The sequence below is a fragment of the Stegodyphus dumicola genome, chromosome X1 (genome assembly GCF_044657685.1).
Source record: "Stegodyphus dumicola isolate Sdum_Otavi_A_Nest chromosome X1, ASM4465768v1".
Taxonomy (NCBI): Eukaryota; Metazoa; Arthropoda; class Arachnida; order Araneae; family Eresidae; genus Stegodyphus; species Stegodyphus dumicola.
The window spans coordinates 181,511,098-181,531,980 of NC_140780.1; the positions used below are offsets into that span (position 1 = coordinate 181,511,098).

The following is a 20,883-nucleotide window of genomic DNA, read 5'->3' on the forward strand; positions in this document are numbered from 1 at the left end:
AATAACATCTTATCGATCAACTGTGTAAATGATTCGGCTGCAAATGTTCAAAAGCTTTCGAATTTTTGTAATGGTATGCAAAGTAATAGTATATAATAATAGTAGTTTATAATAGTATATCATGCAAAGGTTTCATTGATCCCGAAAACTTAAAGAAAAAACGACTTTATTAATGATACTGTTAATAAGGAAAGTCAAAGTAAAATTAAGTAGTTTGTTAATGATTGAAATGAAAAATGAAGATATTTTTCACCCTTACAATGTTGAAATTTTGGAAACGAGTAGAAAATAAAATCACTTGTTTTAAATTTTATAAAAAAATCTTGCTTGCTTTTGTATTAGATCTGTACTGAACGGAGGGTCATTCGATACCATTTTCAGTCAATATTGTTTGCATCTAACCCAATTGTGTTGTCACTGAGTGTTGTTTCCAGTCAAGAAAAAAGTTTCTGTTTTTGTTCGAACGAACATGTTAATCATATTATGATATTATAAGGGAACTATCAACGAATTATATTGTGATAACGAGCTTCAGCTGCAACAACTGCTGATAATTTTGCTCAGTGATAAAACCTCCTGTGAATACTTCCTATGAATTCGTTTAAAAAATGTCGCAAAAATGACCCTTACTTTACAAATTTTTATGTGTAAGAGCTCTGAAAAGTTAGTATATAGATACTAGCTTTCTTAACGTTCCATTTTTGTTTACTCATGTAACCATTCAGCTGAAAGTAAACTTCATCGCTAAATTAGATATTCATCCCCCGCAAAGTTACTTTATTTACCCTTTACTCCATCATTATGTTTTCCAAATCATAGCAACTATTGATGCCTGGGTCCTTCAGTGGTTGACAAAACTGGTATTTTAGGAAAAAGTGCCACAGCTTCACTCCTTTTTGCAATAATTTTTTTTGATATGCAATGCAATTAGGGGCTTTTCGGGGGTGAAGTGGTTTTTCTGCCAGTTATTTTTGCTCTGTCTCTCTAATTCTTTTAGTAATTACAAAAAAGATTTATTTCAAGATCCCTCAGTTCTTGCAAAAACGAAAAAAAAAAATTACTTAAGTTTGGTTTGACTCAAATTTTGTCATTTAATTATGATGAATGGTAAAGAATGCTGGGAAAGAATGGGAAAAATAATAATAATAATAATAATAATAATAATAATAATAATAATAAAAAAAGACCACTTTAAAAACAAGTGAAATTTGAAATCTTAAAATCTAACACAATTGTGTTGGGTACATAGAACCATTACGTTATTAAAAGCTTTCCTTGTCCTTACTTATTTATTCAGTGCTCATCAAACTATAATATTACTTTGTTTATTTTCGCAAAGTTTTCTTATAATAAATACATGTTCTTCAAGGATTAAAGACTTATTTAAGTTAGAGGATTTCAAGGTTAAAGACTGCATATTAAAATTATATATTTGCAAATTATTTTCACTGTACTAAAGATCAGTATCCATTTCAAATTAAATTCTACTTTATTTGATAAAAATGGCTACATTAATCAAATAAGATGTACTTATTGTTACAAACTGTGAATTCCATCATATAACATTTTCTCAGAAATCTTATTAATGCATACTATGAAACAAGTCCAGCTGGAGAATGTGTAACTTAAAAATTATTTAGCTAAAAAAAGAGTTCTATCCTAAATTTCGAGTAGATTTGTAATATAGAAAACATATAATTAAAACTACAGAAATTTAATGGCTAGGTTAGGTTATTTAATTACGGCAAAGCCTCGAGAGCTATCTGTCTAAGGGGAGGGATACCTTCGTGGAGGACTTTCTAAGGGGAACTGACTCGTATACACGTTACACATTGGGAAAACCACGAAAACACCCATGCAGCCAGCCCGTTCGCGGTATTCGAACCTCGGACCGAACTACCAGTGTTCAGTGACTTTACCGCTCGGCCGCTAGTGGGCAGAAATTCAACGGAAGTGATAAAATACATTTTATTATGTTTTGGACTTACTTCGTAAATGTAAACTGTGATTCTTAATGCATGTTTAAGAATCTTTAATGCACTCCGTTTAGTTATTAGGATTAAAATTTCATAGGTAACTCAGTACTCCTGTATTGCACTCAGATATCATTCATTACTAATCTGTAAATGTTACGTCTGAAGTTACACATTCTCCAGCTGGACTTGTTTCGTAGTATGCATTAATAAGATTTCTGAGAAAATGTTATATGATGGAATTCACAGTTTGTAACAATAAGTACATCTTATTTGATCAATGTAGCCATTTTTATCAAATAAAGTAGAATTTAATTTGAAATAGATACTGATCTTTAGAACAGCGAAAATAATTTGCAAATATATAATTTAATTTTGCTCTAAGCTCATAATGCTCCGGGTAAAAACATAATACTTTCATTTTATGTTTTCTAATACTTTAGAGCATATTCTATTATTTCCCTTATTTTAATCACAGAGCAACACAGAGTACAATTTTGAATCACCGAGTGTATATTCTATTATTTTCCTTATTCTAATAGACCTTGCAACACCGAGTACAATTTTGAGCGGTTGCAATGCATGATGAATAACTTCAATTTCAAAATAGCAATGATGACAAGAGGTAACTACAATTATGCTTTTAGTATTTTAATTGACGTAACGCTAGCATATTGTGTATATTTACCCAATCAGTTTATAACGACCCTTCCAGTTTTATAGAAAATAAGAGCTAATTTAATCAAAATTAGCATATGATGGCTAAGTTGCTTAATGAATGAGCTTTAATGATACTTTAATGAAACTGATAGTTTGATATCATTTCTAAGTCATTTTAATAATCACATTTATAAGCTCATCTTCAGATAATAACTCAAGCAATACATGCTGTCTCGAGCATAGTCCTGTGACAGATACTTTTTCACGTAAAGAACTCGTACAGGCCAAATGATTCTTATAAAATAATAGAAACGATTTAAACATAATGAAATGGAAATGATTTATATATAGTTTTGGTTATTATATTTAATTTCTAGGTTACAAATAAAAATCTGTGGTAAAAATGTGAGGTTTTTAATATACAGATGGAAAGACTAGCCCGTATTTTCCACGCAATCTAAAGTTGCATTACAATTTTTTGATTTTTCATGTTTGTTTTGAGAAACCCAAGCAAGAATTCTGATTAATATTCAATAATCAGAAGGGTACATTAACTGCAAAATTATGATAAATCCATATTAAGAATGGCATTTACGTCATATATTGGGGAAGGAGGGAAAATGCGAAGTAGAAAAAGCTGTTAATTGTGTACTATTAATAATGTACTTTTTGAATTCTACAATATAAATCTGAGAAGAGTTGTTCTAGAAGCAAAGCTTTGACTGACAATTGGATACTGTCCATCCATGTTAGTGAAATGATTATATAAAGATTATATATTATGCATGAATAATCTATATATGTTTATTATATAGCTTGTTTATATAATGAACGAGTATATGATATGTAAAAAAGTGTTTGCTTTATTTAAATGGATGTTATTCGATGAGATTTCATTCTAGTTCTTGGTCAAAATTGTATATTTATTGCAAAAGATAATCAAAGTGCTTCGTTCCTTCACGAAAGGAAGGTAAAAGCATTTTTGGCAAATACAGTTTTATTCGCGGGTCATATTATTATGTGGGTATTGAGTCGAAATATCTTCAGTCTAGTTACCCGGAGAATAAATTTAAAAAAAAAAAAAAAAAAAAAAAAAAAATTGTGCCTTTTCCGTTTACTAGATTATGATTTCAAAAATCTCAGTTTAAGAAAAGTTTTGGTTTTGCTAGGCTTGCATTTAAACCAAAAATGCCGAATTTTGGTTTCTATGCAATGGAATAAAATAAATTTCATTTGAGTAAAATCTACAGAACAGTACAAATTCTTGTTTAAAGTTTCTATTTTGGTAACATGAGTCGTTGATGAAAAGAAAGGGCGTATCCTGTCTGAAGAGATACCTGTTTAGCACTTATCTCGGTGACATTAGCTGAATTAGAACAGGAAAGGTTCCCTACAAAATTTAATCGATGATTAATCCCCTAAAAAATGGCGCCTGAGCTAGTTTCCATGAAAATACGCTTAGCTGTCATATTTTTTTTATCAGTTATAATAAATGGGAAGAGCTTGCAGCATTTTAACGAAATTAAGTGACTTAAGAAGAAGGAGGGGGGGGAGATCAAATGATGATGTGCCTGTACGCTAGAGCCCCCTGGCGGCATTTCTTACCCTAAGCACACAAGGCATAATGCCTGACAATATTAACTTTTCATTGGTGTATTGTAGAAATTGTTTAGTTTAAGAACAAGGTGAAAGCACAAACATAATAAGGAATCAAAGTTTGAAGCTATTTCGATAAGGAATTCGAATTTCTAATTATGCTATGAACCATGACCATTCCCTAATGCTCGATTTCAAAGAAAATTATGAACTTCTTGTTAATGCGTTTAGAAAATTTTACTTATTTGCTTAGCATTCAAATATTACCGTTAATTTTTTTGCTATGAATATAAGGGAAAACACTAGAAATTATTATTTTGTTGAAGCTTATGTGGATTAAAGATTAAATACGATTTCTAATTGAGGATTGTTAGTGTTACTATTTATCTAATGTATAAATCTTTTATAGTTTAGACCCATTTAAGATTAAATAGACAAACTATCTTTAGCAGCTGGAACTTAACATGGTTTAGAATATTTGTGCTATAAAGAATAGTGTAAACTGCAGTTTAGAAGCTCATCAATAATTTTAACAAAGAAAAAACGTATAGATTAACAATAAACTCACATAAATTATTTTTTAAGCTCCGAAATAATTCTTAACACGAAATTGAAAGCATTTATAGACGGAGAAATGCGAATTACTACTACGTTCATCATTTAACATTTCCTTTAATTTTTAACATAATATCTTGTTATTATTTTTTTTAGATTTGGGAGAGTAATCACAACATTGGATGATTACTCAGAAGACGTGTTCATTAGTTACAATTTAAATTCGGTTGTTCATTTACTTTAATGCCTTTGAAGAAAATATTTGAGCATTTGTAATTCACAGTTATTTAGATATTTTAATTCTCAAACAAGAAAGGTAAAAGCGGTTATAAAATAAAATTTAACACATTAGGTTTTCATTTTCAAAGAGGAAAATCATCTGATGCTTTCAGAAAAATCACGATAAATTATGCTACATTGGATAAAATGGGAGTTAGTTTTAGCACTTCCATACTTAGGGAGTACGAAAGATAAAATCTTAAGCACTAAAGTTGAGAGATTTTGAAGTGTTTTTTACTTAATGGCGCGTAAAAATTTGCTTAGATTTTGCTTACTTTTCATAAAACTGAAAATCTGTAGACTGTGATTTTTGGCTCTACAGGGAGCGTTCGTTAAAAGATATTAGATGAAGAATAATGGATTATTAAATATTGTAAATTAAGCTGAAGTAATAAAAAACAGAGTGCTTTGAGTAAAAAGAGGCAAGGTTGCGGAGAAAAGGATGTTAGAAAAATCGTTCGCCCTTATCATTTGTTATCTGAGACACACCTCATAAACTTAGTAGCGCTATGGTTATACACCAGTCATAAAACCCTTAAACTTTAATCAAGAAATAAGGCAACATAGCTAGCTAAATATAAAACAATTTCTATGAAAAGAGTCTAAAATAAAAGAGGGGGGAAAAAGTCCTCGAAGTTCATGCTGCTAGTTTAATAGTGGCTATAAATTGGGGTATATTATCAGCTTCTTTATCTTGCCGTTCTCTAAACTTCGAGCTCCGTAAAGACTCGGGAGTTTTTATAATTAGCTTAACAGTCTCTTCGACTCAACAACCACGCATCGGGAGGTTACTACAAAGAAGAGTTTTCATACATTTCTTCCAAAAAATTTAAAACTCATTGCATCATAAGTCTGCATCTCAATGGCAAATATTCACTAGGAAACAAAGTTATTTCTCAAGCAATTTTATACACATTTCACTCAAAATTTCCGAGAAAAGATGCTAATATATGTTACAAGGAATACAAATAATGTTGGACGTATGCGTTGTTTTCTTTTATTATTTATCTATTATTTTGATGGCTTCTTAAAATCCCAATTGGAAACGCCTTTTCCTTAGGTTTTTCCTGCCAGATTCAAGCAGCTTATATGAATATATTTATAAATTGTCTTCTATTTCTTGAGGAAAAAATTTAAGCTATGAAGAGTTTGCACAAATTTTAAAATATTTTAAAGGCCAGTGAAGCTACTTATATTTTTTTATCACTGACTGAGCTTTAATTAATAAAATCTGAAACGCATTTCCTTCATAGAGCTAAGACAATAAATCGGACGTCAGTGAACCCGAAATGCTATAAAAATTCTATACAGCCGTTTTGGATCACTGACTGAGCTTTAACTATTAAAACATGAAACGTATTTCCTTCATCGAACTCAGACGATAAATCTTATGTTAGTGAACCCCAAATGCTATAAAAAATTATATATAGCTCAGTCCTGAGACTCATCCTTGCGTTGTGTGGGTATATGACTGTAAATGATAGAGCTCGAGCTTTAATGTGCGCGAGCATTTAATTTAGAAAACAGAATAAATCTATGTTTTGTAATAATAAAGCTACAGCTTTTATACTAGCTGCACTCTCCAGTGATTCGAGAATAAGCGTTTTCTAAAACCGAAATAACATGAAAAGTTGCATGCAAGTTATAAGGATATTTTTATGTGTAAAAAAGATCTGGACAACAATTTAAAAAATGTTCTTTGTTTGACTTGATAATTATTGATCAGTTTAATTCAGAAAGTAAGAAAAACTGTCACAAAGTATTGATAAAGACATTTTGTCTTCTTTTGTTTCTGATCGAATATGACACATTTTTTCAATCACTGTTTACTTATTTGTCTTGGCAGCAAGTGTAAATCTTTTTAGGAAGTTTATGTTTCATAAAACCTTAAGAGAAGACTTAAAGAAATCATTTTAAACTGGCATATAGTTATGAATAGTTTAAACTGGCTTGGGTATTTGCATGTTTTACAGCTGATTACATTAACAGGTTTAATCATGCGTGACATTAGAATCCGTTACATTTACTGCCCCCAAATATAAAATTTTTGCGAAAGCTACGTGTACTTAGATAAACATTACTTTTTTTATAATTACTTACGTTCACATATGCAGAATTCCTAACATTAGTAATACAGTTTGCTTTCGTCATCCTGTATTTATATTCGCAAATGCCTACTATTAAGCACCTAATTTCTAAAACGATAGTTTATTTGATTTATGATTGTCATGTATATTCATATATGTACGAAAATCGCATATTAATTATCCATACTAATTTATATTAGTTGCATATCACGTAATGAAATTTAAATGCATTCGCTCTCAGTATTTCGCCTTTTACATTTTCATAGTTTACCATAGATACCTCAAGCACTGTGACCAAGTTAACGTTTTTAGAGAGTCTGTAATAGTAATTTAATAACATAAAAATCAAACTTTGTTTTTTTCACAAAATGTTTCTTAAGGCCATGATATGTTTATTGATGAATTAATTGACCTTCTTACATTTATCACTTTTTACTTTAAATGTTTTTATATTTATTCTTTACTTTAGGGAAATGATTTTTCTTTCAGATAAAAAACACATTTTAAGCAGACTAATACGGCATACTTATCAAGCACCTATTCAGTAAAAATGATTTTTAATTAGTATTTTGCAAGTTTATGCTTTGTTTTCTGTGACAAATTAAATAAGATAAAATGCACTTACCTTTCTTCTTCATATCTCGCCATAAAAGCGTGTTAATTTTAGAAATCTCTTTTAAATCCATTCACGAACGTATCTTACAATTGGGAATAAAACTGCTTCGCCACTGTAGCATTTGCAAAACTGATCAAAAGTAAGTTGGAGAAGTGAGAGAAGATTGTAAAGAATTTAAGACTAACATAATTACAGAATTCATAGATACAACAGATCTAAGGTAAAGAAACGGAAAGTTATTTCATGACAGTAAGAAGAAAGATATTAAAATTAGAAATAGGCAAATGATCCACCATTATAAAGTAACAAAAGCTACTTTATTATTTCACGTTACGTATTTGAAGTATAGGACGTTTTTACCTCAAATTGGATCACAATTAAGTTAAAAAAATAAGACAGGTTAGCTATGGCCTTTCCCTTTATATATCTCTCACTCTCCTTTTTATTTAATTTTATGATCCTTAATTCATAACAAAACCTCTCAGTGCTAACAGATATAAAGTTATAGGCTTGCATAACAGCAGAAACCTCCCCAAACTCGAAAAATAACATTTTAAGAATAACCTTTAACTGTAACTAAAATGGTAGAATTTTATTCAGAACGGTTTAAATTTAATGCTATATGTTATAAAATTTGCTATAATATTTACCTGAAATATTCACAAGTTCCTTTTCAGCGTCAGGAATTGACTAAACATGCATTTTTTAGGTTTTTTTTTAAAATCTTTCTGTTCTTGAACATTATCCTTTATCAAGCAGAGAAACATTTGAATGAAATTAGCATTTTCGAGTGCAATATTTGCTGAAGAAACGAATCTAGAAATTTAAAAGCGGCACCAAGCAAAAAAATTAATTAATGGAATGGTTAAAAAAGATGACTTACGCTAAAATCTTTCTTTTCCGAAGTTTCAAAAAGCAAAAATTCAGAATCATACAATACCCAGTTTTTCATTCAAAGTCTTTAAAATTATATCTTCAAGTTAAAATCAGCCTTCTAATAATAATTATTTTTGAATGTTTGATATTAGCTCTCATTTTCAATGTGATGAGTGAAGTTATTTCAAAAATATATCTGCCCTAAATTGTTGAATGGACGACCGTATGAGTGAAAAGATGATGAAAGACAAATTGTGATTTATCGTTGATTGTTAGTGTTGATGTATTAAGAGGATGAGTATGCCACAGTTGTCGACAGAGGGCGCCCGCATCCACAACTCATTCGTTGCTCGTCGGATGCTGCTGATTGTAAACAGTTCTCGTTACCGTACTTCATTCCACGTTTTTTGGTTTCACGCCGCAACAAAAGCGGGCAAAACTTTTGCCTCGCGTAAAGTCTTCTAGCGCTCCTGTTAATCCAGTGTAACTTCTAAAATTCCTGCTATCAAATGTAAACAAAGTATTTTATAGTATTTTGTTTAGAGAAAGTCTGTGTCTCACATTAAAAACTTGACTGAGCTTTTGAAAATAATTTGAAGTTGAAGAAATTTAGTTAAAAAATTTTCTCAGAAAATTATTTTACCGTCAGTAATCCTTCGTCGCACAAATATTCCTTTTCCGAAATTTAGCGTGTCAAAAAGCAAAATTTTTCGCAGGCCAAATAAATTTCGGGGGGAAGAAAAATTAAGTGAAAATTTAAAATGATGTGAAGGATTTTAAAATACATATAACAGAAGATAACAGACTTTTTAAAGGAATTAAAGAACGGCAATGAAGCATTCGATTTAGAAGCGAATTTTTTTTTTTTTTTTTCTTTCGGTTTCTTTTTTGTTTCACAAAAAAATCAACAAAAAGATAGCTTAGGGAGCCTTACAAAGCGTTGAAGGCTAAGAAGCATTTACTTTTTTGATCAGTTTTTTAAATTAATTTTTTAATAAATTTCATCACAATTTTAATCTGCAGAACTCGAAATTAGGAAGGATTGAAATTAATATTTTTTCAATAAACTTCCACTGCATTAGCAGGCGAAATAAATAAAACTTTTGAAGTGTTTCGCTCAAGTGCCATCATTCGCTAGAAACGTGTCAAAGTCCCAAGTTTGAAAAATCGCGAGTTCGAAATTCCCGCCTGAACTACTGAAATCCGCACTCCAGGTTTCTTTAAAGAATTTCCTCCCAGCTATTAAAATTTGAGCTTTGACATGAAATTGACGTGCTTTGATATTAAAAAAAAAAAAAGTAAAATCGGGAAATGGGGGAAAAATTCGAAGTCTAATAATTGGAAAGAAAATGTAATAAATGATCAGCAAGTAGGCTAAGATAAAGTTTTTAAATATTCCGGATAATAAGAAATAAAACCATAAACCAAAAAACAAACGAAGATTCCTTGGAGGACTTACGTACTCACAAGTTTGCGACGGACAAAAAAAAAAAAAAAAAAAAAAAATTAGAGAAGGCGAAAGGGAAAAAAACAAAGGAAAAAGGAGGAGAAATAAGAAGAACGAATAGAAACATCACAAGAAGAAGAAAGACACGGTCGGTTGAGAAAGATTGAGACCTACTTTTGTTGACGATCATAGCAGTAACTCCATTCACGAGAGAGTGGTTGACTAGAAGGTCACGCAGTGTCCAGTGGCGATGCGGGGAGAGCGCCGGAACCAATAAAACGGCGGTCGCTGGTGGAGCGCGTAGAGACACCAACCGCTAGCGATGCGAGTCGGACTTCGACTGAAAGGCGGCAAAGAAAAGGGGTCGCAGGCGAAAAAGGCGATCCGGGGAGGGTGTCAGCCTTCTCTCCTGCACGGCGAGAGAGGGCGACTCTGTTGTGGGTGCGCGATTGGGTGCGTCGGGTCACGTGCGCGGAGGGGAGTGAGTGACGTCAGACGGCCTCCGCCGGAGCACGACAGAGGGCGTGGATGCAAAGAAATGCGCACAGAGAAGGTTTTCTCTGGCAAGCAAAAGAAGAACGAGGGACAGGGCGTCTGCGCAAGAACCAACCCCCACAGGAGAAGATTTTTATGCTCCGCTTGCATCGATCGCCTCCTCCTCTTTCTCCTGAGTACCGGAGCGCCGCCAAAAAACGGATGCTAGATGCTCTCGCTTTTTTTTTTTCTTTTAGGGCTGCAGCAATTTCGATGGACTCCGCCCGGTATCCCGCCCGTCGTGCGACCGACTTCCGACCGCGAACTTCTGAAACACATATTTTACATGATGCTGACTTATCTCTTCATCATCCGAAGTGAAAATACTGACTTTTTTAAACTTTGTTCTTATTTTCAATTAGTGTTCTCAAAAACACTTCGATAAAACTTTAAAAAAATTTAAAAGTCACTTCTGTTTATTTATTTATATTTAGCTCATACAGAATATGGATACTTTTTTCATAGCATTTTTTTTGTTTAATTTTTCTTTTTTAAAATTCGTAATATTTTTTAGTTTTTCTCTGTAATTTCCTTAAATAGCCATATAGGAAATACAGCTGTCTGTCTGAGGCCTAGCTATCTAAAACAGACTTTCCAGTGACGTATCGATGATGGATGAGTGCTCAGATAAATAATAACTTTGTTTAATTTCTGGGAGAGGAAGGCGGGTCGAAGTTAGGAAAAGTTTTGACGCGAGTTGCGCTTAATTCAGAGATCTTTCGATGGTCGTCTTTCTCGGCCTACTTTACTTGCAAGCGCTCTTTTATTAAACTGTACTGAGGTTTGAATTTTTCTTTCTATGCTATGAGAAGACTCGAATTTTTTTCAAATGGCTAATCTCAGATTTCCGTAACACAGGTAAGTACTTCTTTTTAATACTGAAGAGTAGTAATATTTATGAATCAGCTGAAAAGAATATTGGCAAGTAATTTCCTGTAATTAGGTAAGTTTGCATTCAAATAATGATCCGAATTTTCTTTTCTATTTGCTGTTGATCTTAACTAGGCAAATGATTTAAAGAATTAGAAGTAAAATTAGAAGTAAGCACAATTGCAATATGCATCAAGTTTGGCTCGTTAGTAATAGTAGAAGATGCTTGGTGAAACAAAAGAAAAAAGTATTGCAATCCTTCTGATTTTAAGAAAAGTGTAAAAAACAGGCATCAGAAAAGTAAACTGTTCTCGAACTAACATGTCTTTACACCATTTCCACTGGTATAAAGAAATAAAGAAGAGAAGCGAGAAATTGGACTTTTTATTTTAAAACATTAATATCTAGTATGAAAAATTACTTATGTATGGAAAATAAATGCAGGAAAAAGCGAAACAATGTTATCTTTAAATATAAGAAATGTTATATCCCCAAATTTTTTAATACCATATTATGATTTTTCTGTAATTTATTATTTCAATACTTGATGATTCATAACTTGATTTTTTTTTATTTGCCACTGGCTTTATTTATAATTATTTTAAAAAATTTATATATATATGTTGCAAACGGCGAACCCTAGAAAAATTTATAGTCTTAGTTTATTTTTTTAAAATGTGAATTAATTAATAATTTTATCCTAATTTGTTATACAACTTAATCAGAACTGTACTTAAAATCTAAACTATGGGAACTTAAACAGATCAAAGAAAATTATCAAACTTACCGCTTTAACTTCATAAGTAAAACTTTTAAACTTGAAAAATAACATTTTCATTTTGATTTTTAGCTTTGAACTGCAGTGGCTTATAAACCCTAGTAATGTATGAAATATAACTAGAGCCATTAAAAATAAATAAATAAATAAATAAATAAAAATTAAAAAATTCGGCTTTTATTTTTTGACCGAAGAAACGTTTACAAAATTAATTTAAGGTATGGGTTTCAGTAGCATACTAAAAAAACGAAACATGAGCGATAATAATGTTTTTCCTCTTTCATATGGGACAAATACCACACCTCTCAGCTTTTAACTTCTTAATATGAGTTCAGAAGTCAGTATAAGTATCGGAATTGACAGAACGGTAAGGTTCGAACGAAAGAGTTCATTGGACTCATAACAGGAAATATTTGAGCAGGCAGCTGGATAGGTAAAAAAAAGAAGCTTTCTTCCGTATCCCAGAAGGGAGGGGGTTATTCAGTGGTTGCTTACCGTTCATCGTTCTGATAGCAAGGGGCCCCTTTCACCCAACTACCCGTCGCACTAAGGTGCAAAGACGGCAGTCGGGGCCAGGTTCACTTGGAAGGCAATAACCTTACCTAGTGCCTATCACTTTATTTTGCTTAACTCCAAGGAAACTTTCTCAAGTTAGCACGTCTTCACGGCCTTTCTATCGATATCGGACAGCGGTCACTAGCACGGTTTTCTTGAAGATCACATGGACAACTTATTGGAATGTTTTCTTTTTTTTTTAAAAGTAATTTTGAAGCAGAAAGGCAAGTATGTTTAAACTGATATTTTTTCATAGTTAGATATGCATTAGAAATTTATTATGAATTTAATGTGGTGCTTACATTAATGCACGAGGAAATTAAAAACTCATATATTCAAAATCCTTGTTTTTTATTACTTTAAAAAGGTATACTTGCTTGAAGTTTTAGTCTAAGGAAAATTTTATATCCTCTCTCTCAATATAACTTGCTTGTTTCAGTCAGGAGTTTAAATCCATAGTCCTAGCTTGGAAAGCTGATGGTTATCTTAAGAAATTAAAATTTTAAACGGATAAGTTATGTTCTAATAATACAAATTTGTGCATTTATCCATAACCAGTCCGAATTAAAAAATCCGAATACGTATAAGGCACATTAATAAACGGCCAGAATTAAGAAATGAAATCTTTGGTACTTTTTTTAGTTCTTAAAGCTCTTTGTTATGATTTTAATTTATTCTTAAGATTTTAATGAGCCTTAAAAGCTATACTATCTTAATAATAACGTACTTATTTTTGTTCCGCATTTTCATCTTCTGAAAATTGGAAGAGATTTCAGCAACATGTATTACCTTGTCTAAAAACTTTTCTTCGAGGGAAAAAATTGCTCAGATTGTTCTAAATTTTACTAATCTTTTATAAAAGTGAATTTATAATAGCATCTTACACACTTATCACTTGATCACAGAAATTTTCATTGATTAAAGTGTCATAAAAATGTAATGAATTTACCTATCTTTGCTTGGCAAAGGTACAGAAACCTTTTGACATTCACACGTGAAATTCGATTTAAGTTCTGCTCTTCATCTGAAGTAATTTTCAATTTCTTTTGCTGTTGTTACTTTACCTGACAAAAAAATGACCATTCTTTGATAACTATTACCAAATAACTTTTGTTTGATATATTCCATATTTTACATGTTTAGTCCTTTAATGTAATTCATTTTAAGTTGTTAATTAAAGGAAATGTCAATTGCTTGTCACCTTAATGACATTGCCTTTTATTAATTTCAAGTGTCATCATGCTCTGAGGATCATTTCAGTTTACAATTTTAAGAGACTACATGCTTATCCCAATAAGCTATTTTATAAATAGCATATTTCTTTTCTTCGTCATTAAATTAAGAACAGAGGAAAGTTTTAATTTAACTTGCAAATATCAGTTTTGAAGACTTTAATTATCAGAGACTGAATGAATATATTGAACGAGTAGTTAAAACTACAGATAAATTAGTTTCCTTGGTGTTAGTTCGCTTACCTATCTTTGCTGTACATATATATGTACACACAGAGAGATAAGTATAAAAGCTAATTTGTTTGCACTTTAACTAGTCGTGCAATCTCTGGAAGTTAAAGGCTTCAAAACAAATACTTGCAAATTAAGTAAAAAAAAAAAAAAAAAAAAAACCTCTAATGTAAAAAACAATATATACATATATGTCTACTTAAATGTTAAACAGTTTTGTTTTCATCATGAGCTGTCTATTGCCAGCACCAAAATTCTTGGCTGTAGTTAAAACATAGTTAAAAAAATACCATTTTCCGGGATTTTTGTCAAATGAAATGTGATATTTCTTAAGCAAATAGCTGTATGAGTAATTTAAAAAAGTTAATATTCATTGCAATGGGATGTATTGCCTTGCTGCTAATATCGAAAACAAATTATAGATTTAATATTATCATTTGACCCCTTTCCTATTAATGACTAGTTCAGACACTGTACCTCTTATGTTAACGATTATTTATTTTCTCTTGATATATTTCATTCAGATATGTAGAACATAAAACATCGCTAAAGGAATATGTACTAATGATCGTAATTAAAAGATTTTCATCTGTGTGTCCTACACACATTTTGGAAAATTTCCTCATAAAGAGTATTTGAGCTCTTTTTTTCTTTATAATTCTTTGACTTCCTTCGAATTATAAATAGAATGGAAGAAACTAAATGTGAACATTATGAAACAGTATGACCATGTACTCAAAACTGATTCCTAAAATTCTCTGACGTGCTTTTAATTTTGAAATCTTATTTCGAAAGCAAACTGACTTTTCACACTGAATTTTGTGCAATTAATGCATTTAAGGAAATTTTAAAATATTTACATTAGGAAGTATTCTGTACTTTTAACTATAGAAAAGTTTTGAAGACTTCTACTTGAGCAATTTTTTTTACTTCCCTTTCTTTCAATAAATGTAAAGTAAGGCATGATTTAATTTTAAATGAAATGTGTTTATACGAATTTTGTTCATGTGAACTGAAATACGGAAGTACTATACAGCAGTCGTGAAACTAGATGCATAGTAAAAGTTCTAAAGAAAGAAAAAGAAATTCCATTAGACCCTCCAGTTGGTTCGTTGCAAAACGTGAACAAATGCTGAAAGGTCCAACTAGTACTCTTACATATAATAATAATAATAATAATAATAATAAATATGCGATTATTTTGCATGTAATGCTCATTTTCTAATATGGATAAGACAACTTATCTAATTAATATTTCAATATGTTTTATCGTACTGGAACGCATGAAAAACGGCTAAAATATTAACAAAATAAATCCATCATATCTTCAATATGCGGCATAAGATAAAAAAGTTCATTATTCAAGACTCTTACTATTTTAAATTAAGTGAGTTAATAAAATAAATTTTCTTTGTAATGTATCGGATTTTTTAAAAACAAATCTTGATTTTCCAGTTCTGCTTAAGGTAAAAGCAAAATTATATTGCATTATTAAAAATTTGGTCGAATACTTGTTTATATATCTTCAAACGCAACAGCAGATAGAGAGGTTGGGACATTTTTTTAAAATTTAAGCCCAGCGCATTAGTATATACTAGGCTAAAATTGAAGTCATCTTTTGTGAAGATACAAATGCCTTTAACAGTCTTAAATACTTTAACATCTAAATTAGCTGACTAAATACTGATTATGAGTTATATAAATCGTTTGGAATCATTTAATCAAACAAATAATTATTTGATTAAGATGTTCCAAACTATTTATGTGCTATTTCATTTGTTAACATGTAATATTTACTAGTAGAAAAAAAATTCTTTTCAAAACAAAAAATACTACGTGGTGAGAGAACTAAAAATGTAAGCAGCAAATAAAATGCGTTCGTAAAATTTTAGAATGAAATAATTCTTGGTTTAGATATAGCTGATTTTTATGATAACTAGCTGAAAGGGGTTTAGATTTCTATAATAAATAGCTGAAAGGGGGAAGGGAGAAGGAGGGAAAGAATGAAGGCTTTTAAAGTATAAATCAGCTTGTAAGAATTTGATTGCAATTCTAATCATATGAAATGTACTTTATGTAATATAATGTTATAGTTTTCCTCTTAATATATGAAGAACATCATCATCAGGAACAGTTATGCTTCTAATTATTAAACAGGCGCATTTCTTTTTTCCCACTCTTGTGTTAAATATTGAACTGAGCTACTCACGTCCGTATTTAAGAAAGCTGAGATTTATCATAAATGTTCTCCATATTTAAATATTTGCCATAAAGTTACGGCTTTCTCCGTAGTAAAACATCTGCTGCATCTTCTAAGCTTCTGCTGTAATTTTTAGCAATAGAGTTTTCTTCAGAACATATTTATGCAATAAAAATTGCCACAAAATTTAGCGTTATGCATAATTCTTTTCTTCTCAGAACAAATGGTATATTTGGCTGTTAAAGGAAGGCACTAAGAAATCATTTTCTAAATTATTGTTAAAATGAAGCAGAAAAATTAGTTCCTTGCCTGATTTTCATGTTCATAAAAGGACATATCATATTCAATTATATTGATGATAAACTCATGTTTTGATACTTGGTAATCCGCATCATCAGTATATTGAATATGATACAGCCATAATCGCGTTTATTTTGTATCAATATGATTTGATAGATTACTTTAGATCTTTAATTAACGAAAAGTATTCAGTTAGAATCCTAAAGGCTTGCTTACATTTCAGATGTCCAGTTCTGCCCGCATACGTATTGTACTATGTTTTGCTCATTATGATTCGAGCACTTCAATTGATAATTTAAATTATTCTTTCTTGTTAGCAACATTCCCTTGCTTTGCTGAAGAAATTGTTTCCTGCTACGAAAATACTTAACGCATCTTTTTATCTTTAAGAGAATCAACTAACGTACAATTTCTTGATAAGCAAAATGACAACAAAAAGAAGAAAATGTATTTTAACTACACTTATGTAAGAAAATTGCATTGAATAACTTTCGATTTTACTACTATTAGTTTTTTTACTTTTTGAAAACTTACTCTAAATTCGTCTGGGTTATCGTTCTTCATTCATTTAAGTATTTCCAATTACCTATAAGCATTTATATATGGAAATTAAGTAGCAAAATAATACATTCTGATTGCAACGAAAAATACAAAAGAAGAAACTTTCAAGTTTCGAATTAAATAACATTTGTGAGAATTATAACAGGAAATATTGTATTAAATGCTAGTAAGAAATTTCGGAAAAAAAAAAAAAAAAAAAAGTAATTATTTAGTTGTTGACTAAGCATACTCAATATTCAGAGTAAAATAAAATTCTATTCTTTTAATTAAAATAAAAACATAAACTGATTCAAAAAGTAAAGCAATGATTTAAGATAAAAGATAATATTGGAATTGCTTCTTGTCTCGTGTTTCTTAGTTAAGAATACTATTTAGTGCATTAAACAAGCCGCGCTACAAAATCCTATGGTTAAAAAATTAAATAATGCTATCAGGGATTAATAGGTAACTGATATTTAAAATTTTATACTCATGCGTCGGCTTAAATAGGTTAAAATTGTAAAATTCTTTGTGCAACTAGCCATTCATTTCTTTTACGCATTAAATCTAAATTAAATCTAATCTTGCTGAAGGCCATAACTTGATTGAAATAGCAGACTAGATAAAAAACATTAAGCAATCGATAGAAACCTCTTTTTATATTCTGTTTATCAGTAAACTAATTATATTGGATTAATTTAATTGGAGTCAGTTTCATATTTTTATTATTAAAAATAAACTGAATATAAAATTTTATGTCCTTTCGGTTATTAAGAATGCTAAAAGGTTTTAAATTGTGAATAGTTACAGAATTAACACGTTCATAAAATAAGCTTAATAATTTTTAAAAATCAGTTTCAGTAAAAATTAGGAATTAGAATAGGAAAAACTTGAACGTGAAGGTTTGTGAACGGGAAATTTTGTGATTTTCTTAGAAACTGTGCTTGTAACTCTTTAAAGATTTCATTCATAAATTATAAAGGGATAAAAAGTGTCCTTATAATCTAAGGTCTGATTTAGAATACAGACTCTAACACTAATACCAACATAAACAATTATATGAATTTCATAGAAAGTCATAGTTTATACTTTACATTGCTTCTTTTCCTGGTTTTAGAACGCGCAGTAATGACGTAATAAATACGACCAACAAGCGTTAATAAAATCACTTGTTATCACGTGATACTTATGAAATGAATACTTTGAAAAATTTTTAAAAAAACTTTCTTTTAATATTGAAAAGGGGTTCATGTAAGTGTTAAACCTTCTAGCTAAGGATGGTGCTGATAAAGTTACACAATTTTCAGTTTTTTTTAAAAAAAATTATGGTACAGAAACTCTGAACTTTGAAACTGATCTTATATTTGAATGACGGATCTTAACTTTAGTGACGGCTCTGTAACAGCAACTGCTTATGGACTTATTGGACTTATTGTTCCTGTCCGTAACAGCAACTGCTTGTGTACTTGCTGTTTCAGTATTAGATTTAAATAAGATTAATTACTGAGCAGTATTATTATCAGGGTCAGAGAAAACCACATAGATTACGATAAATATAAAATACGAGTATTGTTGGCAAAGCACCGTTTATATTCATGGAAGAAGAAAAATATTTTTCTTAATGGAAAACAGTATTTGCTTCGTTAACTATACGATGAGCAACTTCTACAGCAGTTGCATGTGAACTTATTGCTAGTTTTAATTCATTTGTTTTGTTACGTAAGTTTTCCTATAATTTACAAAATAGGGCGATTTGTTAAAAGAGGCACAATTTTATCAGCAATAATATTAATGAATCAGTGTAAATTTAATATTAGTATTCAATTGTGTGTTTACTTTTTTATACTGTGATCATTTAAAATATTAAATGCTCATCTAAGCAAAAAATACATTTTTAACGAATAGATATTGTAGAGACATTAGGTATTTTTTTGAAAGCCAGAAAAGGTGAAAAATAGCAACCGCCTTCGCCGGGAATCGAACCACGGACCTCTGAAATACCGGCTCAGTGTGCAGAACCACTACACCACGAAGGACGGTAGGAAAGTGGAAGAAATACCTTATATACTCCCCTTTTTAAAGGGCGACTAGGGTTTTAGGGGACCTAGTCGCCAAATCCTGGGTGTGGAGAATCATCATCCACAACCCTTTTAGTTCGGGCGCCACTGTAGAGACATTAGGTATTTTTTTGAAAGCCAGAAAAGGTGAAAAATAGCAACCGCCTTCGCCGGGAATCGAACCACGGACCTCTGAAATACCGGCTCAGTGTGCAGAACCACTACACCACGAAGGACGGTAGGAAAGTGGAAGAAATACCTTATAATATAATGATGAGATTTTCTATATACCAGTTAAACTGTTTTGAAGTGCTGGAAACTTTGACATTACTTTTTGCTTTTTATAAACTACTGAATTTTGTTTGATAGTTAGTATTTTTGTTTTGTTGATTGGTGATTAAGGACAGAAAATCGATAAGGTTGCTATAAAAACTCCCTTTGATTTTAGTTTTAAGATGCATATATCCTGCATTTTTAAAAATATTAAACTTTAAGATATTGCTAAAAATATTTCAAATTAGAAAATTCAATTAAAAATTTTTTAAAAAATTCTATAGTATTAAATTCAAATCCGAAACTTTTAGGTTTTCTCGAATTCTTTTCCTTATTTTTACCGATGACCTGAAAAATGACCTACGAATAAAAATCCAGATTATTACGTGAAATTTAAATCGGAGAGCTAATGTTTAAGAAATAAGACAGGAATTTATGATCAGCTGGGTACATGCGATATTTGTTGACATAAGCTTTATTATTTAGATAAGTGCCTAACCTTGGATCCACTTACATAAGTATAATATTTTAGATTTACATATACACATTAAGTACTTAAAGAAATGTTAAATATTGTTAATGTGGCAATATTCGTTTTGTTTCACTACATTAAAAACTTAAAAGAGAAAGGTTTGCTACTGAAACTAAATAATTGCTGGAAACATTTCGCTGTAGTATTTAGCAACTAGAAGTTTAAAAGGCAAAACATTCGAGGACTGCAAAGATATTCCTTTTAAGTTCTTTACTTAAGTTATAATTTACAAATGCTGTTTTTTAATAAATTTTCTTTCGCAGCAATCAAATTATAGACATTCTTTTGTCAATTTATTTCGAGACAAAGTGGAGAAGTTGTTGAGAAAACAATCAATAACAACAATATTTGTCGCTTTTCTAAGCCCTTATTCCGACAATATATTTCCTCTCCGTCTTTAAGAAAATTAAACTTTCCCATTAAATTAATCGTTCCGAAAACAGTTCCAGTACATAAAAGTTAAATTTTTGATATCTGTACTTAATCCTTTTCCCAGATAATGCCAACAGGTATTTTTCTGGTAATTTTTATTAAAATAAATACTAAATAGATAAAGATACAAAATAAATAAAAAAGAACATTTAAAAACTTTTTTTAAAGTAATTTTGTCCTAAAATTCTACAAAAATTTTCTTAAATTTGTGTGTCTTCCATATGATACCCAAAATGAAAATTTTCAGAGAGATTCTCTCT

At 30.4% G+C, this 20,883-nt stretch overlaps 1 protein-coding gene and 1 long non-coding RNA gene across 4 annotated transcripts in view; one reads left to right on the plus strand and one right to left on the minus strand.

Moving 5' to 3' along the window:
* The window catches only part of LOC118183128 (uncharacterized), a 412,812-nt gene that overhangs the window by 310,574 nt on the left and 81,355 nt on the right, over window positions 1–20,883 (minus strand). The window contains exons 1-2 of one of the 3 annotated variants that reach the window (XM_085807731.1): window positions 10,264–10,429; window positions 7,776–7,895 (exon numbers count right to left, since the gene is read on the minus strand). The exons of 1 other annotated variant lie outside the window; for it this stretch is intronic. In XM_085807731.1, coding sequence (XP_085663857.1) covers window positions 7,776–7,836 — 61 coding nt within the window. In that variant the 5' untranslated portion in view covers window positions 7,837–7,895; window positions 10,264–10,429. Of the gene's footprint in view, window positions 1–7,775; window positions 7,896–10,263; window positions 10,438–20,883 lie in introns of those variants that run through there. One more of the 3 variants, XM_085807733.1, reaches the window with a different exon arrangement.
* LOC118185735 (uncharacterized) overlaps window positions 12,584–20,883 on the plus strand; it is a 34,788-nt gene continuing 26,488 nt past the window's right edge. Inside the window, exon 1 of the long non-coding RNA XR_015038373.1 lies at window positions 12,584–13,050. This is a non-coding gene — a long non-coding RNA (uncharacterized LOC118185735). The remainder of the gene's footprint in view (window positions 13,051–20,883) is intronic.